General features: G+C 40.9%; 1 protein-coding gene across 2 annotated transcripts; it reads right to left on the bottom strand.

Annotated features, from left to right (window-relative positions):
- Positions 1–86: 86 nt before the first annotated feature.
- On the bottom strand, positions 87–27,670 carry casp7 (caspase 7, apoptosis-related cysteine peptidase). 2 transcript variants are annotated; one of them, XM_035404307.1, is made up of 7 exons: positions 27,503–27,670; positions 26,690–26,814; positions 13,576–13,727; positions 11,717–11,845; positions 9,238–9,413; positions 7,616–7,754; positions 87–2,983 (listed from the first exon to the last, which is right to left on the bottom strand). In XM_035404307.1, the coding sequence occupies exons 2-7, from the start codon at positions 26,788–26,790 to the stop codon at positions 2,757–2,759; spliced, it is 924 nt and encodes a 307-aa protein (XP_035260198.1). In that variant the 5' UTR covers positions 26,791–26,814; positions 27,503–27,670; the 3' UTR covers positions 87–2,756. The 2 variants fall into 2 exon arrangements, with proteins under 2 accessions (XP_035260198.1, XP_035260199.1); XM_035404308.1 differs by having other exon boundaries at positions 26,690–26,792.
- Positions 27,671–27,718: the final 48 nt, after the last annotated feature.

Below are 27,718 nucleotides of genomic sequence, written 5' to 3'. Positions count from 1 at the left end.
CCATGACAGAACAGTATAACATAATATAATCTTCATGTTTTAATAAAACACAGTCCTTTGAGTATAAATAGCCTTTTTCTGTGTAGTCATTTTTCAACTTTTTATTTATTTTTAGTTACCAAAATACACCATGGGTCATAAATTCTTAGATTCCAGCTATATTTATGCAATTTGAGTGAATTTTGCACCCAATAAAACTCTATAATTCATAGTTCCAAATATTTAAAAAATATATTCCTGAGGTCATCAGCATTAAACACTTCATTTTACTTCTAAAAATATTACTTTCCCTTCAATTCCATTCCAAAACCACTGGAGCAAAAACTCCTTCGGCTACACATTAGGTAACACCATGGATTGACCGCAAAACCAATGATTACTGATTGGTGCTTATAGAAGGTTTTTACAGGTTCACAGGTTCAAGATGGATACTAAAGAACATGATTACACTTGTGTGTCCATTGTAACCCGAGTTTTCACTCTTGGGATATATCAATATTTGGCTTAAACCAGCCAAACCGGAACCTTGAAGATGATAGTTGCACCATCTAAAAAAGTTTAATTGTAAAAATATTGCAAATAAAAAATAAAAAAGCGACTAAAAATGAAAAGAAAGAAAAAAAAAACAGACAACGGACTGGTAAATTAACATGGTGAATGAATTCCAAGCCAATACATAATTCTCCTGTGATGTATCTGTAATGTAATGCTACTACAACACCATCACAGTTACAGAAATTTTCAGAGAACATTACATGTTGGTTGGGACAAATGGGTGGTGGATGGTCAGACATGTAATCGAGAAAGTTGTCATCAGTAATAGCTGCCTCTGTAGATTAACAAACTGGCTTTCTAACTTTAGAAGAACATGCTGTGAATATCAAATAACAACCTTTGATCCCAAAGAAATGTGTGCTTTTAAAAATGAGCTTTGTCCTGTCAGGGATAGAATGGGCTTACTGAAAGTAGGACACAATTCCATATGTTACCACTGCATTAGCTCCCCCCAGTGAGGCACCAGGTGCCCACCAACTACCAGTCACCATCAGTATGATACAGCTCTCCCCATGGGCGCTAGCTCTTCTGTAGTACTATGTGGAGTGTAGTGTGTCTAAATAGTCATTGGCTCACAGGTAAGTGTATGGGCGGAGTGCATGCATGCAATTCTGCAGTGCTCCTGGTGACGGTGGCACAGTGGTGACTCAAGTTAGAAATTTCAAAATGGGGAGAAAAAAGAAAAAAACTAAACACATGCATTATTTAAATAATAAATGTGTATACAGCTGATTGTACAGGACTGATGTACAACAAAGTGGCAATTTGTGCTTTGAATATGAAAACATGGAAGGACAAGTGAAATAGTTTGTGATGAGTCATGACTCATATACAGTTAGTAAATGTGTGTATATCTTCATATCCACATATATGTTAATAATATGTATATGATAAGTCTACTGAGTAGTCAGTGACAGAGCAATAAAACTTTTGGGAGCCAGCTCTAGAGCAGGCTCCATAAGTGAAGTGGATGTACAATATGTGGTGTAATGTAAGCTCTGCTGTTACAGCAAACATTAACTGCATGTACACAATGGCACAAACCGTTACAGGTCAGTGTATGTTGTGACATTAACATCGCTATAGTTATGACAGCCTGAAATTCACAGAGAAAACCCCACACTCCCCACGCAAAATACGAGACCTCAGTATTTTTCTCCTGAAATGATATGCGGTCTAAATGCAAAATAATATGTGCACAACGCATACTTAGAGAGTTTACAGTTCAGATCAAACTTGGTCTTCTTCCCTTTGAATCCTTGCTTATATACTGGGTTTTTTAGAATTGCTGTCTTTACAGTACTCTACGAAGTGCAAGATTTGGCGTATTGTGTGCTGAGTAGATGTGTCTGTGTCAGGCGGTAAGGCTAACATGAGTGCAAGAAGTGAGTCTTAATTCTGTGAATTTCAGAGCAGTCAAATTTGCGTACATTTAGGCCTGTAGGTTACCAATTATTACAGCATCTGGATCAAATTCTGTAGTTTGAATTTACTACAGATAAACAGTATGTATGAATTTAATCAACTCCAATGATGGATTAAAAAGGGATCATGTTGTCAACAACTTTCTGACTGTCCAATCAAAAGACTCTTGGCTCTCTATAGCCAGAACTTATTAATAGTTCTAATCAATAAGTAACTTGTAACAAGGTGGTATCTCCACCCATTTTTGGGTTTGTGAGGCTTCAGTCATTAGACCTCTATAACTGACAGAAGTCACAGCTGGCATCAGACAACCTTTACTTTGGTAAAATTTGTATTTTTTTTCCCACGTTGCTCATCTAAGAGCAATTACATCTTCTTGAGGCAAGGGCTTGTAGACGGCTTCTGTAATTACAGATCACACAACTGTGAGTAGGACGAGAGCCTTCTCTGATTGAGGAGAAAAGAAGGCCACTTTTTTTTCCTGGCAGGATTGGCGGTTAAAGGGTTAAGTGCATCACATTTCTGGGTCAGGTGAATCACACGGATATTCCACACTGCCTGTCGACGGGTCATGTGACCGAACCATAACCTTAAGAGGCGAGCATCACCACACATTGTATGCAGAGTGCCACTGAAGAAGCTGAGAGCTGTGTTACCCCCGCCGGCACCTTCCCTCCAGTGTGACGTTGGCGCTTCCGGGGGGGGGGGGGGGGGGGGGGGGGGGGTGTGTCTTCGTCATCCCTGAACGTGCGACCGGTCGTGGTGGTCTTTGTCGGTCAGTTGAAATAGAGTTCTTTGGTCAGCATGGAGACGACGCAAGGGATCTGCTTCTTCTCGCTGAAGCGCGGGTCCTCAGACCAGGACTCGAAGTTGGTGGCCACCATGTAGTTGACACGTGTGAGGATCTGCATGATCTCCAGCTGTTTGCCAAACTCGTTCAGGACATTGCAGAGTGCCTGCACGAACCAAGAGCCCCGACCAGGGTTCCTCCAGGAATAGTAACCTGAAACACATGCCACAGCCAATCATCAGGAAGCACCCACTCAGTACTATGGCACCTCTTCATAAACCAACACATACAGTATCGTGGTACATCTGTACAGTTCTGTGTGCTCTCCTCAAGACGTCAAACCAGACTGAATGTGTGTCTTTTCTACAGGGGAAATAACTTTGTATACTAATCCCTCATCCAATCACAGAGCAGAAATGCCAACCCCACATCCAATCACTCTAAAAGTTTTTAACAGTTGAACTTCAGAGAGATTTAGACCTGGATGCTGTTCAATTTAGCCGCTACAGAACCAGTTGACCATAAGGCTGAACAGAACCCTTCATGACCATAGAATAAAGATAAAATTACCAACATAGTGTCCCTGATCGACATACACCATCAAATCCAACACCAGCATTTGTATAGCACCGTTAGTAGTAATGGCCAGATTTGTAAACTTATACTGCCCCACCCCCCGACTCATACTGACTCCAAGAGTGCCGTGGAAGCCATCCACTGTTAAAATAAATGACAAAGACACCTGTGATACACCTGGTCCAGCTGGGATAATTACACTAACTCTAGACTAGCATGGACAAGCCCTTAACACTTGGGCTACTAAAGTCTAAGCCAAAAGCCTGGCAGTCATCTTAAACCTTTCGAACACAATAAAATACCCCCTTGTCCATGTCAGGGAAACTTTGTAAACAACCACACTTTAACCTGTAATGTGGGGGTGGCAAAACAAGCTTGGGGGGGTCCACACCTTCTATGAGTTTTGACACAAATTACGGTAACATTGGTACCCTTATCATGGCAAGGATTCCAGAAAACAAAATCCATAATTATTTTTACTCCAAAAAAGTGCTAAACATACAGAACGCCCATTGTTTATTTAGCAATTCTCCAGAGGAATTATCATTGTTGTCAGTTTCACCATTCTATACATGCCTAAAATGTGCCTAAAAATGTACATAGGAATGTTATCACGTTTGCATACTCTCTGGAGGAAGATAAGCCCAACTACAAGCTTCTCTGACCAGTATTGGCCAAGCAGTCCCTCAGTATAGCCAATGGGACCCGCCGTATTTTTCTAGTTACGCACTATGCTAAAAAAGTTTTTTACAACATAAATTTATTTTGCAATGCCTAAGTCTAAACAGAGGACTCAGCATTTGGACGCCTTAGTAAAAATATTCCTCAGAGTAAATATTTCTAAGGAGGACAGTCAAAATTATGAATGTGAACAATTTGTTGATTCGTCGATTGTCAGTTGTGAGCATGCATTAAATAACTGAACATCGTTTTTTTCTTTTTTAATTCTCAAACTGTTCAAAATAATAGATCACCAATGTTACCTAGGCTACTGCTCTAAATGGGTAATAGAGGGGGCCAGTGGGGCTTGTTGTCATTCACTTTAACATTACTTAATATCCGCTGAAAAGATGGCCAACTTGCAGAAGAGTGCCGTGTATAAAACGATTTTGAAAAGCTCAACGAAAACACAGTTCAGTGCAATATGTGCTGCCAAATTTGCATACCACATGCTGAAATATAGGATTTTAATCCATCAAAGAACCAAATATCCGAGGCCAAGGGATCACAGCAAACAAGCACCCAAATTTGTAGTGAAACCTCAGTGTGACAGCTGTCCAGCTGAACCACAACAGATTGAATTGCTAAAATGGTAACAAAAGACATTCTCTCCGTAAGCATGGTAAAGGATGAAGAGTTTTGGGACCTACTGTCATTTTATGAGCTCAAATATACTCCTGTGATATGCTGTTGTACGAAAAACCATCACAGCTTGACTTGAATGTAGCGAAACAGCCGCCTCTCTCTTTACCATTCCAAGCCTGTCAATGTTGTGATAACTATCTACGCATGGGCAGCACTAACTAAACTTATGTGACTATAACTTGCCACTTCATTGAAGATTGGGTCATGCGTTCACCTGTGCAGTGAGCAAAGCAGCATACTGTAGCATATAGCAATGCTTATTTTTTTTACTTTTTAAACATTTTAATTTTGTGATCCACACCAATTCAAGTAGTGGCATTTTTATTAGCGGTGTCCTACCTCAAATGGTGAAAAAAATGATTAATCGGTTTCAGACAGAAAAAGGTCAAGTCATAAATGTGTTGTTCACATCCCTACAGACAGACTCCATAGCAGAGGACTTGATCCCATTTTACGTCGGTGAGCATCTAAATACATTCTCAAAATAGTTTTATTATTATTCAGTATGCTTATAAAGAGTAGGCCTCTTTCAAGATAATAAACGTGGGATGTGTTTAACATGTTGATGGGGGTGGGGTATTTGACAAACACTTCAATCAATGGACCTCAATCAATGGATTGGTAAACTAGGTAGCTAATGTGGTTATTTTCTACAATTTTCTACAAATTGCCTGTTGTCAAAAGGGTTCAAGAATAGTAACCATAAGTGTTAAAAAAGGTGGTGATGCAGACAGCGTTAACCTAGTTAATCAAAACATGCTGATGCAGCTGAACTCCTCTTGTCGCCTCCAGGCGGACTGACTCAAACAGGTCGGCCGACGCGATGTCGTCGTCGCTGTGGCCTGGAGCCGTGCGCTGCGCAACATAACCCAACCTACTTAGCGGGACCAGAATTTAAAGAATTGTAACCACCTAGGCCGGCCCCATCCCGACACACGCACATACTGTACGCGTAGCGCTTTTATCTCGTGATCCGCCCGAGGCGCTGTTCTGAACCGAAGCACTACCCCTTTCACCACGACCTGCACTGCCTCCTATTCTCGGACACAACAAAGGCCGTTCTGCGCCCGATTCTGGGAACACCGACGCAGACACAAACACCGGGGGTGTCTGCCCAGGCATGGGCTGCACACCCAGCATCGTCCTGCGGAGAGCCCAACGTTCTGCGTCTGATGGCGGTTGGAAGGGGGGGACTGTTGCATTCGCATTTTATTTTATTTGCTTGCCTATTCTTGTTCACTTCTCATAAGGTATATGGCCCTTCCTTGAGTGAAAAATATCATTTGATACTCTGAGTGCAGGAAGGTGCTGGCCTGGAGCTGTGCTGGAAGACAGGGAGCAGGCAGGTTTCACTGAGTGTCTGAAGGAAATAACCTACTGTACTATTTGAAGTATGAATTTTTTTCTTTACATACCACACATTATTGGGTTGATAATAGTTTCAAAACAGACACTATTAGACATGCAATTAGCATTAACTTGAACCCAAATGTATTCATTTTCACAGAGTTACTCGATTCCATTACCTTGCCTACAGTCTGGTATGTTGTCAGGGAAAATGTTCAGTGGGGTGGTGTATCCCTACGCTAAAGACCTATTTTAACCCGTGTGTTCAGTTTGGGTCAAATTTACCCATATTAAACTTTCAGTAAAAGAGGAATGACACATTTGAGAGATGTATTTCATAACCAGTGACTAAATGGTATATTTGGTTCTTGTTTTCTGTTTCTATTTGTTGTTCATCATCTGTTTGTTTGTTTTTGTCTTTTTTCCCAACATGGTTTCTTTAAATATACTAAGATAAAGATGAAGATTAATTGAGAATGTCAGTTTGAAACAACAGACATTAATATCATTTTAACTTATCACGGATAAGCATGATGTGTGCCCATCATGTCTTCGTCATATTGGACCTATACAAATCTCACCTTTATCAGAAAAAATGAACGAATGACGTTTTCATTGTTAAATGAAAGCACAGGTAAATGGCAGCCATTACGCATGTATATGGCTTGGAATTCAGATAAAGATAATATATGTTTTGTGTTTTTTTTGTGTAAATTCTGCATTGCTTAAAAATTTAACAATGTCCTGTGCATATATGACATAATTATTAATGTGCTTTTATTTATGTAATCCAGTGTGCCTTCTGTTGATGGAAAAAAAAACAAGTTTTGAAAAGGATGCATGCAAGACAGGTATAACAAGGTAATGGGACCTGTAAGAACGGAACATGCAGAAGCTGGCTGCAGTTCAGTCTTCATACAGTCAGTGCGTTTTGCATAATCATTTTGTTCAGCATAGCTAAAGGCATCTGTTACTGAATGTTAAATATATATAGGTGCCAAACAAGGCAATAGAAATGTTGTGCGACAGGACACGACCCTATAAAACCTTTGTGTGAACTCCTGCTCCCTTGAGAAAGTGCACTGCAACCCTCTGTGACGGATGGAGACTGAGGAAGATGTTGCATAAGTAGCATTAGCGTGCAGTCCACAGGGGCCTGCTCAACCAGCAGGGGTCACTAGAGAGCGATGAAATATGGACCCCTAACCGACGGAACCCTCTAATACCCTGGGTGATTCAATCACCACCTGTGCATTGCCCTTTGGAGCTACGAGCCACAGTCAGCAATGGCTGACTCGACCCAAGGCCATAAGGCTCATCCCTGCACCACTGCGTGGTGCCTTAACTGAGTGAGCCGCCCAGCAGTCCCTGAGATTCTTTGTTGTTTAAGTACAACTGTAGAACTGTGGTCTCTAACAAATAATAAAAGAATTGGGTGTGTAGGTGTGTGTGTTTGTGTGTGTGTGTGTGTGTGCACGTACATGCACTTCCCTTTCCTTGGGTAGTCATTTTGCTATTCATAATACTAGTGATTTCACTGAATAGAAGTATGTATACCTGGTACGGTAGAGTACGCGAACAGGAAGTCTGCCTCCACTGGAATTTTGTGTCTGGGGTTTGCGTCTGTCTCCAGAGTCTCGTTGGGTGGACCAGAATCCGTCTGTATCCCATCGTCAAACTCCGAACCCCGACAAGCCTGCCCACAATGATGATGATTACGATGACTGATAATAATAATAATAATAATAATAATATCCTTCTGCACTTTTGAACCTCACACATCTGAATTTTCACAAATAGGTGTGCCCAAGCACATACTGGCCATTATTAGCAGAACAGAATAAATCTAACATTTGGGTGACCAAGTAAAATGACACAGGTCTATTATTGAAATAAATAGCATAAAATGATTGTGGCATAAACATAATGAGGTATATATTTCATTTGTGGATGATACAAATGAAGCTAGCAAGCCAAAGATAAGAAAGAAAGGATACAGACTTATGGTTGACAAAGACTTGAAAATCAAAAATAATCCAGCTGAACCTGAATTAGGAAAAAGTTAGAATACACATTGCAAAAATTTTTAATTGTAGAATCTTAGAGGAAAATGAAAATTCATTTTCTTTATCAAAACCTATGCCTACGCTTGTTTTTCTGACACAATTCGTGATATCTTCTAGAGTTAATTCCTATTTTAAATATAAAAAGTAAATGCTTTAGTTATTTACTAAGCTTTAACAGATTTAAGTGTTGTGTATTTATTCAATGATTCAACTTCAACTGTACAGACTTACATTCTTTTAGCTTTTACATTTTCACATTTTAACTTTCACTGATCACAGTTACATGCAAGCATTCCGATTACGATAAAGCCCATGTAAACGCCATATTCTGAAAAGCAAAACCCTTATTCGAATATGCAAAATCCAAATAACATTGGTTGCATAACAATCCAAAAATGACGACCATGTTAATCTGCTGAGAACTCAAACATGGTCTTTGCATGAATTTGCAAGGTGTCTTCTGGGTGTTGAAGTCAGCCAGCTAGTTTACTGTAAAAATGCTCTGGCAAGCACAAAGCCCACACTTCTAGAATCAAAGAACAAAACGTTGTGTAATACATGTATGGCGGAAAAAATGAAAATAACAATTTGTTTAAGGCTGCAGCAGCTACACCCAGATAAAAAGTACTAGGATGCTGTCCTTTAGCTCTGAATGAAGAATGAAAACGGAATATCCAGCTAACCACGGATATGGGAATAAGATTGGGTTATTATTTTTATGGCGCATGTAAACGTCATAATAGGAATATGACCATAACCAGAATAAAGATTGTTATTCGGAATATGGTGAGCATGTAATCGTGGTCACTCATTACACATTACATTACAGGCATTTAGCAGACGCTCTTATCCAGAGCGACTTACACAACTATTTTACATAGCATTTTACATTGTATCCATTTATACAGCTGGATATATACTGAAGCAATGCAGGTTAAGTACCTTGCTCAAGGGTACAACGGCAGTGTCCTACCCAGGAATCGAACCTGCGACCTTTCGGTTACAAGTCTAGTTCCTTACCCACTGTGCTACACTCCGTCCCACTCTCACTAGTTATGACCTTGGTTAATGAATCTGCCTGATGTGTGCGACCTGTTACCGGCCACTGCTCACCTGGATGAAGAAGAGCTTGGGTTTGCCCACCAGGCTCTTGCACATGTCTCCCCTGAAGAGGGAGGTGATGCTCTTGATGGGCATGGCGCCGTCTGTGCCGTAGATCATCCCTTCCTCTCCGTGGCTCAGCAAGATGCAGGCGAAACATGAGCTGTCACTGTGGTCCTGCTCAGAAGCTGTGGATCATAATGCAAAGAGGGTCAGCCATACACCAGACATATCTACCCAGCCCTACAGTTGAGGCCAAAAGTTTAAATACACCTAGGCTAAACATTCAAACTCAATTTTTCACAACTTCACGCATTTCATGTTACCATATATTTCCTGTGTTAAGTCAATTTGGGTATCTACTTCATTCCCATGCGAGGTCATCTAAAAAAAATAGCTAAGGGACAGACGTATTTCAGATTTTATGTACTATATCAGATTTTCAGTGTGTCAAAAGTTTATATACACTTTGTTAATATTTGGTGGCAAGGGGAGGCACCACCCCTTAATATGAAAAAAAAATCCTTTACTCATATCAAAATGAAATTTTACCAGTTCAACACATAAATACAAGGTTTTTTTGTATTATGACTTTTCATTTTTTTAATTTTTGAAATATTTGCTCATTAAATATGCGCTAATTCGCATATAAGCGTAGTCAATATTTAAGCTCAACAGACAAAATCTGAACTGATTTTTTTAATCAATAACTTAATAGGGCTTGTCAGAGGCTTTTGTCAGAATATTGTTTTTGTTAATTCATTATTCCAAAAACAATATGTACATGCTGAAAAAAAAAGTTTTTGACCTATTTTTACTACGGCTGTCAAATTAACGCATTAATTTTGATTAATTGATTAATTATATAATAACGCGTTAAAAAATAATGCTAATTAACGCATATAATATAATTTAATGTATATGTTAATTAATCGATGTACTGATGTTACTGTAAGTTGCTGCGTTTTGAATAACACTACCTATATTGCCAAATAACCCAACCGTCACATTTTATCACACTGTCACCCATTATGGGGTTCAGACACTCTGACAATTCTGTGGAGAGATCTTAAACATGCCGTGCATGCAAGGAGGCCAAAGAATATTTCTGAGCTAGAAGTGTTCTGCCACAAGGAATGGAGAAAAATTCCAAAGCAAGAATCGAATGGCTCTTAGCTGGCTACAGGAAGTGTTTGCAAGCTGTTATAGTTGCCCGAGGAGGAGTTACAAAGAACTAACTAACAGGGTTCCCAAACTTTTGCACAGGGCCTTTTCCTTTTTAAAAAAAATTATTTTGAAACTGTAAAAAATTAAAATAAAAAGTAATTTTGTTTTAAAGGAAAGAAGAAATGTGTCACGTTTAACTTTGTACCATTTAGAGACCAGGTTAGCTTCTCTTCACTTAGATATTAATTGTAGAAGGCATTTTGACCAGGGGTGCCCAAATTTTAGCACCCCACTGTAGGCCCTTAAATACAGCCACAGGTGCCAATGAACTCCCAATTAACTCCTAATTATGACAATTGGCCAATCAGAAACTAAAAAGTCATTACATCAATTTCTGGAATCTTCCAGACTGTTTAAAGAGACAGTGAACTTGGTGTATGTAAACTTTTGACCCACTGGAATTCTGATATAGTGAATTAGAGCTGAAATAAATCTGTCTCTAATCGATTGTTTTAAAATGAACTCTGATGTGAACAAAGTAGATGCCCTAATTTACTAGCAAAAATAAATGTATGGTAATAAATGTATGAAATGTGCGGAGTTGTGAGAAACTGAATTTGAATATCTTTAGCCTAGGTGTATGTAAATATTTGGCCTCAACTGTACACCCAACACTACACCCACCAGCACTACACCCAATCCTACACCCACCTAGCACAAAACCAGACATATCTACCCAGCCCTACACCCAACCCTACACCCACCCAGCCTTATACAAGACATATCTACCCAGCCCCACACCCAACCCTACACCCACCCAGCCTTATACAAGTCATATCTACCCAGCCCTACACCTAACCCTGCACCCACCCAGCCCTATACCAAACATATCTACCCAGCCCTACAACCAACCCTACACCCACCCAGCACTACACCCACCCAAACAAAGCGAGATGCATGGAGTTGGGTTCCTATAAAGGTACTCCACCTTGTGGCAAAAACAATTTCCCTCCACACCGCCCCTAATAGACTCCACTCAGACTAGTATCTTATAAACTCCATCCAGATCAGCACCTCATGAACTCTGTCCAGACTGTCACTTAATAAATTTCATGCAGTGATACCTCATAAACTCCATCCACATCAGTATCTTATAAACTCCTCCCACATTATCACCTAATAAATTCCACATGCACAATCCCCTCATAAAGTCTTTTACTGCCAAGGGGAAGAACTGTTAATGGCATGGGGGAGAAGGGTTGTAGTGCTGATGGGGGTGGGGAAACTGGGACAGGAGTAGGGTTGTTACTGCCGATAATGTCACCTTCTCGCAGTAGGCGCTCCATCTTCTCGCAGGTCTGGTCGTTGTAAATGCAGACGTCGAACCCCAGGCTCTTGAAGCATTTGAACAGCTCTCCTGCGTCTCGGTCCGTCCCGTTCCGCACATTCATCCCTGAAACACCCCCACACAATACAACAGGCCTGTCAGCGCTTGCAGTAAACCATCGGTCCCATGTTTTATTTCCTGTCCTTATCTCCCAGCCAATTGCACGCCAAGCCCTAAAACTGCATCCAGACCTGCTTGACATAAAACCTTCTCCAGGACCATAATATTTGAGTGTTCATTTGTGTGGGTGAAAACTGCCTGGTGGAATGTAGATTTAGCTCCTTTCCCCAAGTGTGCAATAGAACTCTCCAACCAGATAAAAGTTGTGTCAGCAAAGTAGAATGGAAATACTTCCAGAAAAAAATTCTGGGTAAATATTTTGCTGATTTCATATAAATTTTACTATAACTGAATTGATATTCGAACCACTAATTGATATTCTGTATTCTAACCACTCGTTTACACAGGTCTGTACAGATCTACAGTAAACAATGGTAATAGTAAACAATAACAAACAATAAACAACAAACAGTCAACAATCGTATTCATAACTTTCATACTAAGTGTTCTGCAAAGTTCTTTACAAGTCAAATAAAAATAAATACACTACTATACTACTTGAAAATACAGTGCAGTCCATAAGTATTTTGACAGTGAAATAATTTTTGTTGTTTTGGCTCTGTGCTCCAACACATTGGATTAGAAATTAAACAGAGAATATGAGGTTAAAGTACAGATGATCAGCTTTAATTTGTGGGTATTTACATCCATATTGGGTGAACTAGTAGGAATTACAGGCCTTTTTATAGATAGATCCCACATTTAAGGGCACCAAAAATAATGAGACAATTGGCTGCTGTTTCTTGGCCAGCTGTGTGTATTTGCATAATTAGTTCATGCACAAAAAAGCTAACAAGCTAAGTTTGAGAGTTGACTCTAAATGTGGCATTTGCAGTCGGAGCCTGTTGCCTCTCTACATGAGGACCTAAGAAGTGTCAATGCCGACACAGCAGGCCATTATGAGGCTGTAAAATCACAATAAATCCAGAGGAACAGCAAATGACCCGACAGACCACTAAGACCACTGTAGTGGGTGACCAAAGAATCCTTCAATTGTGAAGAAAACTTTTTCAACTGTCAAGAAAACCTTTTTCAACTGTCAAACAAGAACACCCTCCAGGATGTAGCCATAGATGTGTCAAACCCTTAACAGTGTTCACCACAAGATGAAAACCACTGGTAGGCCTCAAGAACAGAATGGCCTGGTTAGATTTTACTAGAATGTACATAAAAAAGAGAGTCCTGGAACAAAGTCTTATGGACAGATGAAGCAACTATTAACCTGTACCAAAATGATGGAAAGAAGAAAGTGTAGAGAAAGAAAGGAACTGCTCATGATCCAAAGCACCCGTCTCATCTCTGAAACATGACAGAGGTAGTATAATAGCTTGCAACTGCAACTGGAACTGGCACACTTGTCTTCATCGATGATATGACTGCTGACAGCAGCAGTGGGATGAATTCTAAAGTAAACAGAAACATCTGCTCCCACCCAACTAAATGCCTCAAAACTCACCACGCAGAAGGACATCGGCCCCAAACATACTGCTAAAGCAACCAAGGAGTCAAAAGCAGAACATTCTTGATTGGTCAAAAACAAAAGCGGAGGACTTGCGCTAGAACGTAGGTAATGCGTGGGCAGCCAGCTACCGTCTTTTCTCTTTGCAGTCCTCCAGCAGAACCCAGCAGACACCTTGGTGTCATTTCTGAGGTGAATGGGTGAGGTGTTTGGGTACCTGTCTTCTCATCAAAGTTCTTGTTGTTGATGATGACGCACTTGCCCACTCGCTGGTGGCTCATCTTATACTGGAATGTTGGTGAAACAATTCTGTAATGGCTTTCAGTAGAGTGGTCCTGACCCAACGCTGGTCCATCCTTCTTCTTCTTACTGTGAGAGAAAGAGAGGGGCCTTGAGCGAGACAGGCATATTATCTGATTGTAATATGCCTGTCTTCCTGATTATGTCATTATACAGTACATAGATTAATAATACAGGACATATATTTAGTAGTACATACCCAAATAATCCTTCCCTTTAATGTAATAATCAAACAAATCATCGCATATGACCTTGAGGTTTCTGACAATTTTTTCAATCTGGGCCCTTGGCACCGAATCATGGTTGGAACACAATCAAAACTCCACCACACCTGCTAATCACAAATTACATGCCTCTGGCTCATAAGCATTCTGACAGCCTGCAAGGCAGGGCATCTGGTTTTGACTCAATGTCTGGACTCAGGGGAGGACCAGTGCTTTAAATACACAGAGTAAATTTGATTCTGCCCCAGCAATAAGCCTTCATTTCTACACCTGCAAGTTTCAATAAAAATAAATCTAATTTGAATCTATTTTGCAAAGTGCTCTTTTCACTGTTCATAATAGGATTTTATTCATAACCACTTACTTAAGAAGTGATTAAAAAATAAATATTGAGAACAATCATGATCCTTTACAGTAAATAATTATGGATCATGAACACCGGACAAAAAATGTGTGTGTGTGTGCATGCTTCTGTATTCGAGTGTCCGTGTGCACATGCATGAGTGTATATATGTGTATGCATGCATGTGCACCTGCATTTTACATTACACTGGATTCACAAAGAGATAGCTCTCATGCAGACTGCCTGACCATGTAGGATAAGTGCATTCAACCACATTGCATATGCACATGTAAAGAGTGTGTGTGTGTGTGTGTTTGCATTTGTTTGTGTATGTGATGTGTGTCTACATGTGCGTATGTGATCTGTGTCTACCATCAGCATTCTGTCACACTGGCAACCACCTGCCCCAAAACCCAAATGGAGAGACGTCACACCAACTGGGGGAGTAAAGATTTAATCATTGAGCACTCTTAATATAAGCATCCTGGAGGAAGCTGCGAAATGACAGAGGGAACATGAACATAAAAAACTATGAATAATAATGTTGTAATCGCAAAATTACAGAGAAGAGCACTGCAGTACAAGTAGAAAGAAATAGATTGACAGATTAATGAATCTTCAAAATGGAACCATGACTATTTAAAAACACTCACTTTACCATACCATTCAGCTGATTCACCTGAGTGCCCTAAGGTGTATTAGCAGGGTACAGTATACTGCTATTACATCTAGCATGATACAAGTTAACACAACACAGGCTACAACAATACAATCCACAATGAGATGTTACAGTGAAACAAGTCGCTACAATGCTAGTAACCATGATAAAAGCTACAACAATAAGAGCTACAACAATATCACCTATAATGCAGTAAGCACAACAATACAAACTACCTAGTACTGGCAGGTACAAGTTGCACTGATGGAACTATTATACAATCTACAACAATACAAAAGCTGCTGAGAAAAGCTATTCCAAGCTATGTTCCAAGCTACAATTATACAATATTCTAGGCCAAAGAATAGTAGACTCCAATAGTTCAAGACACTTTCACAAAAGATAATGCAATACAAACCACTACGATAAAAACTAATTTTGTTCCACGTCAAAGCAAACATACAAACTACAACAGTCTCTAAGGAGCCTGTTTTCAGCATGCATTCAATCTTCCCCTCCCTATATTCTACTCACCACGCCAGTGGTTTCAGGCAAATAGGTTCTAATGTAAGATGTACCAACTCCTTTGCAGGCTAGTTTTGGTCTTAGTATAATTTAATTAAACATACGGATGTGCAACCTGTAGAAGCCTATACCCAGCCACAAGACATTGCTGAAACCTCCCTTTCCAGCTGTTGAAAATTCACCTCTCAATTCTTCACATTAATTTAGGATGTGCCACACTATGCATTAAGTGCAAATACTCAGTGAAATGGCGAACCTTTTCTTGCACCCAATTTGGTGCAGTTTAAAGAGCCGTGGTCCTATCACCTTCTGAGAGACACAGGCCTGGAGGAGAGAGGGGCCAGTCCAGGCCTGAAATGGTGGGGTTTGAGATTCCTCATAGCCATCCAATCAGACGCCAGCCACCAAAAGCCACAATGCTTCACCTGAAGAGGGAATCGCGCAACCTCACTGCAACACCAAGTCATGTGACCTGCGCAACAGCAGAGTCCCTTCACTATACGCTTTAACACAAAGTCCGTCGCCACAATCGAGGCATCCATCATGCTAAATTAAACACTTCCTTCCTTATGCTTCTTTTTCTCCAATAACTCATTAACATTTGTCACAACCCACAAATCTGAACATCACACAGCCTACAACAAAAGTACATTTACAGAAATGATTAAACTCAGAAAATCAATCCATTTCCAGCTTAACATGTACTATCTCAAATTAAATGAACAAGCATGTCAGAAAAACGTTAAATGGAACATGAATGTACCAGGCGAATGTACTCAGTAGAGTTTCAGTAATACCACTCGGCAGAATGAGGAGCAGTGGTTCAACTACTTAAAATGTATTCCTCTATCTTTACCAATAAATCACAATATCCCAAAGATTGCTGAAGCCCTGCTGACAGTCAGATTTCACAATCTTCTCAATCTTGCAGCTCTAAAAGAGTTTGTTTCAGATTCATCTCAGTTCTCCTGTTTCTAGCAGAGCCCGTGTCAGAGCGGGAGGCCGGCCGCCTCTGTATTCTCCATGTCTGCGAGCATCCAGAACAGCTTAGTCAACAGGTTACCCGATCGCAACACAATGAGAACACACACACAGCCCCGCGAGCCATTTTAATGACACCTGCCGGACCATTCCACGAGGCCACGTGCACCCCCCCCAGGCTCCGCACCGTTACCCCCCGTTTTCAAACCCGGCTCCCTCCCAGCTCCCCTTCCACTCCCCCCCCGGGTGTCCATAACGGGGCTAGCGCACACCTACCTGAGGTCCTCATTAATCACCACGCCACTCTGCATCTGAAGCTCCTCTTTTTTCTCTCCTTTTTCGGCCCCCAAAGCTGTGTGTGGTCTGCGTGTGCTAGGAGCCCCACATGCTCAACGCTACTCTATAAAGGCTGAAGTGCGAGTGCTGAGCGGCGGGCCTCGCGGGGCCCTGAGTCAGCAGGTCACCACGCCAGACTTTTCTAAAGAGCCATTCAGCTGCACTGCTGAGGTCACGAGGGACGCCATCACCTCTCTGCTGACAAGCACATAATCCAGCCCCTGCACCCACTCTACTATATATACTCTACATACTAAACATACAACACGCTCCCACCCTACTATATATACACTACACACTAAACATACAACATGCTTCCACCCTACTATATATACACTACACACTAAACATACATGCTTCCACCCTACTATATATACACTACACACTAAACATACAACATGCACCCACTCTACTATTATACCCTACATACTAAACATACAACACGCTTTCACCCTACTATATATACACTACACACTAAACATACAACATGCTTCCACCCTACTATATATACACTACACACTAAACATACAACATGCTTCCACCCTACTATATATACACTACACACTAAACATACAATATGCATCCACTCTACTATTATACCCTACATACTAAGCATACAACATGCTTCCACCCTACTATATATACACTACACACTAAACATACAACATACACCCACTCTACTATATATACACTACACACTAAACATACAACATGCTTCCACCCTACTATATATACACTACACACTAAACATACAACATGCACCCACTCTATATATACACTACATACTAAACATACAACATGCTCCCACCCTACTATATATACACTACACACTGAAGATACATCAACCCACCCTACTATATACACTCTACATATAACATGCTCCCACTCTACTATATATACACTACACACTAAACATACAACATGCACCCACTCTACTATACATACACTACATACTAAACATACAACATGCTCCCACCCTACTATATATACACTACACACTGAAGATAGAGCATCATCCCACCCTACTATATATACACTACATACAGCATGCTCCCACCCTACTATATATACACCACACACTAAACATACAATATCATCCCACCCTACTATATATACACTACACAATAAACATACAACATGCTCCCACCCTACTATATATACACCTGTAGGGCAGCTGTAAGTTGTTTCTGCAGTCCTCTCTCTCAAATGTTTTATTTCTGCATAAGCTCCCAAATGACCCTGTCTGTTCAACATTCCAAAACTATCTATACTATTTCACTTCCCTTCAGGATCGCCAGACCCCTCATGCCAGATACTCATAATTCTAAGATCAAAGCTATAGATGACACTGCGGGGGATTAACAATCTCCTTGCATGTAGTGGAGGCATAGTAACAAATGTTCATTCGCTGTTAACCACGCTCGCGGTGTGATATCTTTGGACTGTGCCAATTCGGCACCTAGATAACTGCTGCATATTACATTACATTACAGGCATTTAGCAGACGCTCTTATCCAGAGCGACTTACACAACTTTTTACATAGCATTTTACATTGTATCCATTTATACAGCTGGATATATACTGAAGCAATGCAGGTTAAGTACCTTGCTCAAGGGTACAACGGCAGTGTCCTTACCCGGGAATCGAACCTGCGACCTTTTGGTTACAAGCCCAGTTCCTTACCCACTGTGCTACACTCCGTCCCTATAGAGCACCACCGGCGACTAGCTCATTATTTCAAGGCTGCTCCATTCACACCAGCAAATGGAGGAAAGTCTAATTGAATAATTAGCAAATACAATTCCAATATCCAACAGGTCTGAAAAATTCAAAGTGAGTGCAGGCTATTAGAATATTACAGTATCGCGTTGCTGAGTTCCCTAGTCTGCACGACTTAGAAATAATTCTTCTCGCAACCTAAACCAAAAGTAATCATGTTTGGTATGGGTAATACTCACAACGAAGGTCGGGGTACAAAGTATATTCACCTTTCTTGTATTGCTAAATAATTATCCAACTAGATCAAAACTGAATAAATATTTACCAAAGTTATTGAAACCCACCCCACAATTGTAAAGGCGGACGTGATATGAAGGTGTGTCTTCCAAACAGCCAATGACAGTTCAGACTATTCACTCCCGGCCAGGTTTTTAAGTCAATGACCACCGAGGCGCGTCTCTTCCTTTTTCCTTTCTCAAATGTTTCCTTTTTCCTCCGTACCCGAGTGGTGGCTCACGTCGATTTTTAGGAAGCTAGCCTAGAACTTAGCGTGTGCTGCCTCAGCTGGGTCTCGGGGATGACTTTCTCCTCCCTCTTTCCTCTCTTCCTCTCCTCTCCACACTCCGACTCGTAAGTAACGCCATAATCCGAAGTTTAACCTACCGTTAGATATTTATACGTACATCCGTATGGAGCAAGCAGTAGCAAGACAGTGGCTAGACTGTAAACCTAATTGTATGCTTAAAGAACTTTGTGTTACTTAGCGCTACTGATTGTTGTCTGTCTCATACTAATCATAGGCTGCGTGCGTAAAATGGTATTAGTTCATAGTGAGTCTCTGTGTAGCGGTACCCAGCAACCTTGTTGAGAGAGCGCTTCAATTATGAACTATAATACTAATACTGTAACGTCTGACTCGTCACTACATTCTACATTATATGTACGGAATTGTATTGTGCTATACTGTGCCATTATCCTATCCCATATTACAACCAAACTACTTAACTTCCAATAACAATTATTTGTCATTAAAGCTTATATTTTTGTATATGTGTGTTTGTGTTTCCTCTCTCATGCTGGAATGATCCACCAACAAGGTCAAATAAAGACATTTGGATTCAAAAGTGCCGCTCACATGGGGTCTGTTCCAAGTGCTTCACTGGAGGTTATAGCCTACATTACGAGTACTGTGCCAGAAGGCGTGGGCACCATGCTATAGGAACGATATAGAAACTTGTGAAAAGTACGAATGGGGCAACTAAAGTGGTTTCTGAAATTAAATATAAAAGATACAAGGAAGGACTGAAAAAAATTCATCTATTTTGGGTTAGCAAAATGACACTAAGTGGGAGCTTATATACCAAAAATAGACTTGACAAGAGTTGAGTTCCATCAACACAACAAGGGGAAAAAAATAGAATTTAGTGGAAGCTAAATTCTGCAGATATGATTTCTGACAATTACAAATGAGTGGGACCGCTTGACCGGCCATATGGGAAAGGGGAGGACCTTTGGGATATACAAGTCCAGGCTTGACGTAGTGCTGGATAGTCTCTAGATATGGCCTCAAATTAGTGCCAAAAGTATTTTGTATTTGTAAGCAATGACTTGTGCTTGCAACTTATGGTTTGTGTTTGTACATTGCGAGTTGAAACCAAAACAAAAGTATTTTGTACTTGTAAGCAATGACCTGTGCTTGCAACTTATGGTTTGTGTTTGTACTCTGCAAGTTGAACCTGTAAAAAAAACGTTGTGTTTGTGGATATAGATTTTCGTGAGGGGGGAGGGTCACGTCTGTAAATTAAAATGTACCTGTGTTTTGTGATCTGAAATGGTTTATTAACATTTGTGAACAGAAAAAGTATGAATGCAAAACAGTTTTTACGTGCGATGCTCCCTCTACATGCAACGCACAGTTTACAAGAAGAAAGCTACAGACAGACTTTTGGCACTGCTTTTACGCTTCCGGTATGGAAAGCCAATCGTTCAAGGCATTTTCAACTATCCAATCAGCGCTCCAGTAGAGACCAGTGTTGCCATATTGGGCAATTTTCCCACATTGAGTCTCCAAGAACGTCGTTATTAAAGGGCATATTGCAGATTGGAGACCCCAGTGAATCAATGTGTAGGAAAATGATGTAGGAACTATATATTCATAAGAATATACTTATATACACTACAGTGACTTCTGGAGTCGTTTTTGTGAGAGAATTCTACTTCCGCATCTAAAAAAAAACGTGACGTAACAAAAGGGAGCGCAGTCAAGTTTTACAATAAGAAGAATGGGTACCGTGTCATTCTACAGTCAATATCTGGGAATAAATATTGCAAGCGTTAGTTAGTAGTGTAATAATTTTTACGAAATGTATACTTAACCTTGTCTGAAAATGACCATTTGAAAAGTTAATGCAGGATTTAATCATAATCAGAGTTTTGTACAGGTGAAGAAACGGGACTTCACTGATGCATCTCTCTCCCCCTTCTCTCTCTCTCTTTCCTCCCTCTATTTCCTCTGAACTTTTTCTTAAGTTTGCCCTTATGTCTTGTAAAAACGATTAAATCCTGCAATAACTTTTCAAACTCTTACCTAAATGCTAACCACATCACAGAAATCTAAGCACAAATATCTCTTTAAACAGTCAAAAACTTCATATGAATGTAACACAAAAACATGGGAAAAAATGTGGCTGGACCGCAACAGCGGGGCGAGCCCTACAAACTTGAATGTCTGTGACTAACTGAGTGAGTGATGATGTCACACCATTGGTCAGCCGGTCCAGCCATATACTAGGTTTTGACCTGGTATAGTTTATAATATGTAGATGCTCTGGATTACACATGCTGCATGCTGCAATAGAGCATGCCTGTGAAATATAAAAATGCAAAATTCTGCTCTGTGTTGTTTAACCAGGGCATCCTATATACTCGCTACCTTCTACTAAGAAAACCCCAACAAACTCTGATTTTAAAATCCAAATAGGTGCTGCTTTGTGGCTCATCATTATTATTCCAGTGTGTGGATGGACCCCACCTTCTGGTATCAAATTTGGACCAAGCCAGTATTGCTAGGTGCCAACAGCCCTGCAAAGCAATACATAATTACCCAGTGTTGTCCAGATGTCTCATCATTCACCAGTGACCACTGCTTGTCAATTGGGCACTCACAGTCTGTTTGCTCAAACTGCCAAGGAAGTACCAGCTTCACAAAAAATGGGGGAAAAAGGTTTAGAAAAGAAGTCCAAATGGAGTCTCAGTTGTACTCTAGCTGGTCTCTGGGAGACATGACATGTCATCAACAGGAGACACACAACTGATGATGTGAATCAGTGGTGCCAGCTATCTCTTACAGTTTGCACTGAAACCGCAAGATCTACTCCTTTAACAGAAAAGGCCCCATTTGTGTTTTCTATGATTCCAAGACTGTTTTAAGAAGCCAGATGAAGGCACTATTGTGCTGATGTGCAAAATGACCTGAGCCTTCCTGTGCAAATTACACATGGGGGTTATGGAGCAACATGACCAGTGCTCCTTTGCACACACATCAGTCAATACCATCAGTCCGCATCCATCCATTAACTAACCCCCTTATTGCTGGTAAGGGTCACAGGGAGGGCTAGAGCCTATCCCAGCATTGGGCAAGAGGCAGGAAAACACCCTGGACAGGTTGCCAATCCATCCCAGGGCACACACAGTATTCACTAATACCCGCAGGCAATTTAGAGTATCCAATTAGCCTAACCTGCATGTGTTTGAACCGTGGGAGGAAACCAGATTACCCAGAGGGAACCCACGTAGACACGGGGAGAACTGCTAACTCCACACGGCAATTCATACCCGGGACTTTCTTTCTGTGATGCGACAGTGCTATCCACTCCACCACCGTACCACCCCCAATTTGCCCGCAGAGATTTTGATTTGCAAAAGAACACTGCTCTCTACTCTCTCATTTGGAAACACATGACAGTGCAAAACAAGGCCAGAATGTTTTAGGCGCTCTGGGACAGACATGACTCACGAAACTGAATCCAACCCTGACATTCCTGAAAAATGCGGTAGAACCAGAATAGCTGCGGGTGTCTTTTCCAGCAGCTGATACATTCAGCATGGAAAAATGACATGGAGGATTTTGAAAGTCGGGGAAACAGGTTGCTGTCATTAGTGTATGAAACGATGTTCCGATTAGCACATTAGCTAAGAGATGTCCCGGCTATTGTGCTAGCCACAGCTCATCCATCCAACAGCTGAGCGCTGTGAACCTTGAGTCTCGCTGGGTAGCACAGGGCCTTTCAGGTCTGGTATTGATCGCTCTCGCACCCCAAAACTGCTGGGTCATGCATTCCCATGCTCTTACCTGCTATTGTCTGTCGGGATCGAATGGTTCTTATGTGTCAGGGGTCACAGGTCACAGGAAAGCTGAAAAGCTCTTCTTTGGTACAGGGACTAGATAAACATCTCCCCCCCCCCCCCCCCCCATTCTCTTTCTTTCCAGTTGCTGGTTTGACCGGTTTGTGCCTTTTGCAGTAAGTCGATGGAACTTGAACTCTGTCTGGAACTGGGCGGGAGCCAACTTTCCCTGTGAGCAACAGGAAATAAACATGACAACATTGCAAAACAAAGCAAAGTCGAGAGCGACCAGGGGTTTTCCACCCTTATAGAACACCGTCGTGAATATAAACCCTTAACCCTTCTGCAGACAGAGCTACCACGAGCACAGCTGCCTCCAATTTGAAAGGGAGTTTCCATTAGGAGCTTCAAGAGCTTCCTGCTAGCGTCATGTTTTCTCGTCTTTGTACTTTTAATCTGCCAATACATTTGCCTCCATTGTCATGCATGTGGCCCTTATTGTACGTTATCCATTCAGACGGCTCTGTGGTGGAGGTTCAGTTTTGGCAGCTGCCAGGGGGCTACGGCATCGCCTGTGAGCTCAACATGCAACCATCTGGTTGATTGCGAAGTGCCCAAGTCTCAATGTGCCACACACATCACCACCTCCATCAAAATGAAGCTTTCAGAGAGCACTACAGTGGAGTATAGGATGAATGTTTATTAGTTTGAAAACCCACTGATTTATTGAGTAGCTCCGGCTGTGAAATTGCTGTTATGCACCCCATCAGGTTTGAACTCAAATGGCTCTCCATCTGACTGCACTGGCTGGCGTAGGGCCCAAAAGCTTGCTGAAAGACAGCAGCGCCACCTTGTGGGTGAGAAAAATCTTACACTTGGGAAATCTGCTTGAATTCAGACACTGGGCACACAGTGTCAACCCTCCGACCACTTCACCTATTGGAACAGACATTTCATTTACACACAAAGAAATTATTTTCAGTTCCTCTTGTGAAAAACAAAGCTCACAAGAAAACAAATTAAAGACAACAATGTGTAATGTACTCCAGCACCACAAGTACGCTAGGTCAAAGATAGAGCCACAGCCATTACCTTGTATCGTTACCACACAGAATAAACCAATTGAAAAGGTGACAACTTATAAGTACCTGGGTTTTTTAATAGATGATGGTCTCACTTTTAAGTTTCATATAGTTTTTATTTTAGAAACAAGTCCTGTTTTTCTCTTGAGGTGAGACAGAGGCTAGTCTCAGCTAGTTTCTTATCAGTAATAGATTATGGAGACATTTTATATATGCATGCACCTTTAGCGTCATTGCGTCAACTGGACATGGTGTATCATGGGGCACTGAGGTTTGTCACAAACTACAAATTTTTGACACATCACTGTATTCTCTATAGGAGAGTGGGCTAGCCCTATCTGGCATTACATAGGTTGTGTCACTGGTATATTTTCATTTACAAGGCCATATTGAAATTGCTTCCATCTTACCTATGCATGTACATTGTCCAGCAGACAAATGGAAAATACCGGCTTCGCTCACAAAACAGTGTTTTATTGTGTGTGCCAAAGGCTCGTACTGAGGCTGGCAAAAAAGTGTCCCAGTTCTCAGCTCCTTCAGCGTGGAATGAGCTCCAGAAAGAACTTAATTTATCATTAAATTATTTTTTAAAAAAGGCTTAATGTTATGGAAGAAAGTGAAATTTGTAATTGCTTTGACCAGGGCTCCAGACTAACTGTTTACAGTGCAACATTGGTTGCACTGGTGCAGCTAACTTTTTCATTTAAAGGAAGGAGGATTATCTACAAATACTGAAATAACACCTCAAGACATCAGCTAGAAAGTTAAAACTTGGTCGCAACTGGGTCTTCCAGCAGGACAAAGATCCTAAGCACACCTCCAAAGTTGTAACAAAATGGCTTAAAGACAACAAAGTGAAAGTATTGGAGTGGCCATTACAAATTCCTGACCTGACTCCCATAGACAATTTGTGGACTGAACTGAATAAGTGTGTCCGAGCAAGGAGACCCACAAATCTGACTGAGTTACACCAGTTCTGTCAGGAGGAATTGGCAAAAATTCCAGCAAAGTATTGTGAGAAGCTTGTGGAAGGCTACCCCAAGAGTTTGATTCAAGTTAAGCAACTAAAAGGCAATGCCACCAAATACTAACAAAAATGTGTATGTCAACTTTTGACCCACTGAAAATCTGATATAGTACATAAAAGCTGAAATAAATCAGTCTCTTAGCTATTATTTTGAAATGACCTCTCATGGAAATAAAGTAGCTACCCTAATTGACTTAACACAGGAAATGTATGGTAACATAAAATGTGAGAAGTTGTGAAAAATTGAGTTTGAATGTCTTTAGCCTAGGTGTATGTAAACTTTAGGCCTCAACTGTATATATCCATATAAAAATGCACATGTTTAGTTCATTCTGTTGTGAGCAATAATGGTGACAAAGAGGAAGACTAGGCAAATGCCATAGAAGAGCTGTAAGTGTCTGTGCTCACTAACTAGATACTGCACACTTTTGGGTTGACTTACATAAGGGGGCTGTGTCCAATGAAAAACAAGCACGAAACCGTCCAGACCCATGGCGCACCTGTACAAAGTGTCATGAGTAAAACTTGGCTAACTATATAGCTAGCTAGCTATGGCATGTCCTCACCTTTGTAATGTTATTTGTTGTCCTCCATGTGTCCATACATCTGTATCGGTGGCACATGCTAACTAGGTTAACTAAAGTAGGCGAAACGCTAACATGTTAGGGTTAGCTAAAGTAACGTTAGGCGATAAAGCTGTGCTTAAAAATTTTTTGCCGTTCGAAGTGGTGATTTTGGGAGATGCACCTGCGCATGCGTCCTACTAAACGAAGCACCACCTGCGCATGCGTCCTACCAAACGTCCCTCTCAGGTCGTCCGTGAGTGAGTGATTGAGTGACCCAGTGTACCGAAAAATTGTACCGAAAACAGCTGATGGTTAGTAGCCTACCGAAAATGAAAACAGGCGAACCGCGGTTCATATATTAGCACATTATTTTATTTTAATTTAATGTAGTTCTCCAGTTTAAAAAGTAGGCTATAGACAGAGCATTTTCCCACAGAATATTTAATAGCCAAAGAACCAAGCCCTTTCTTTCCCTATTTTTAACAAAATTTTGTTTTCGATTTTATTCTAAACAATTTAGTTTGAAAGAATGCGTTTCATATGGCCATTTTATTTTACTAAATTTCCCAAAATGTGTTGTGTTAGCCCTAGATGCTGATGTCTTTACCGTGACTTGTTCTAACGGCTGCTTGAAAGAGAAAGTACTGATATACGTTGGCTAAGTAGATACAGGCTATCGTTTTCTCATAAAATGTAGTCGATAAAATAGTAGCCTTGGCTAGCCTACTTTGAGACATGTTTTTAAAAAAAATGCTTGTTATTTCATTGAAAATAAACAGCACACTTGACAGTGATGTTCGATTATTATCCATTTATTATCCATATTTCATACCCACATTCCTCACCAGAGACTCCTCATTCGCTACAGCAAGAGGAACGAACTATTCTTGTGTCGTTCGCCAACGACTCGGGCAAGTGTACTGTACTGTTGTGTCGTTCGCGAACGCTTCGGGCAAGTGTACTGTCGTTCGCGAACGATTCGTGCAAGTGTACTGTCGTTCGCGAACGATTCGGGGCGGGCGCAATACGTTCAGTGAACTGCGAACGATAGTCAGTCAGTGAACTACCAGTTCACGTTCGCGAACGAATCGTTTCACGAAGTGATTCAGTACACTTCGTTCACCCAAAAGATTCGTTCTTTTGAACGAATCGTTCGCGAACGACACAACACTAGGAACAGTTGAGGTCGCGTCTCCCCCTGACAGGGTGACTCACAGGTACTCACCTCCCGAAGAGAAGGAATCTCCCTTTTCTGTCCGGCTTTGCGTCGGTGGTGTCCTCTAGCTCCTCCTCAATGTCCCCGATTGCTTCGACCTCATCTGCCATTTCTGTAGAAATAGGCTTACTAGTCTAAATAATAAAATAGAAAAATGCATGAAACTTAAATTACAACTTCAAAGATTAAATTAAAGTATGATTCTAAACTATTCTACCTCGTTTCCAAAACGATACTCAAAAAAAGGATACACATTGAAACTATTATTGCTGCGGGAAACAGATGAATTGTTTAAATGTTAATTCCATTAACGTTAGTTGGCGAGCTAACTCTAGATAACTCACTGTTTATAGCTATATCTAGTCCTGCTATCTTATATCGATAATTCCGCATGCGAGGATTTAACTAATGGCATGTAGGAGAACACGCTAGATAATAGGTTTATCTGGATTTTTTTAATCGCAGCGAATTATTTAGCTGGGTAACTCAGATCAAATTAATTCATAACGAGCTAAATTGGCGATAGATGGTAAGGTATCAATATGCTGAACTCTTGCCTTCTTAGCCATATGTTGTTTGCGTTTCACATATTGTAGCTAATTTATAAACGTTTATACAAAACATGTAGACCCGAATCAACCAACTAGCTTGTGCTACAGTCGAAACAAAACTTTCAATTAGGTGCTCAGCAATAAAATGAAATCGTTCGATAGACTCGATGGATAACAGCGTGAAGAGCTGCTCCTGTACCAGCTAGCTAGGTAGTCGAATTTAGCTAACCCAACCTTTAGAACATTTTAAAACAGTATAGCTTAAACTTACTTTTCGTGTTCTGTTTACCTCTGCTCGGAGAATAAGTTAGTTGATCAACTGGGTTTTTTAGGCTAACGTTACAATAGACAATACAAGGAGTAAACCCGTGCCTCTTTCGGGTTTGATTAAATTTAAGACGGGCTAACGTGCAGGCTACTTGTAACAGGAAGAATTCGAAAGTGCTCCAGTGTTATGAACTTCAAGGAGTTAGAGCGGCTATAATTC

This window comes from Anguilla anguilla, chromosome 2 (genome assembly GCF_013347855.1).
Source record: "Anguilla anguilla isolate fAngAng1 chromosome 2, fAngAng1.pri, whole genome shotgun sequence".
Classification (NCBI taxonomy): domain Eukaryota; kingdom Metazoa; phylum Chordata; class Actinopteri; order Anguilliformes; family Anguillidae; genus Anguilla; species Anguilla anguilla.
The sequence above is the reverse complement of the archived record's forward strand: the minus strand, read 5'-3'. Positions and strand labels throughout refer to the sequence as shown.

What these genes read in the sequence shown, in the direction of transcription:
- casp7 (XM_035404307.1), bottom strand. Translation starts at nt 26,790, where the DNA reads ATGGCAGATGAGGTCGAAGCAATCGGGGACATTGAGGAGGAGCTAGAG. An exon ending in GAACTTTGATGAGAAGACAG is followed by an intron (nt 11,846 to 13,575) that starts GTACCCAAACAC and finishes GGGGTGTTTCAG; the next exon opens with GGATGAATGTGCGGAACGGG. An exon ending in CCAAGCTCTTCTTCATCCAG is followed by an intron (nt 7,755 to 9,237) that starts GTGAGCAGTGGC and finishes CATTGTGGGCAG; the next exon opens with GCTTGTCGGGGTTCGGAGTT.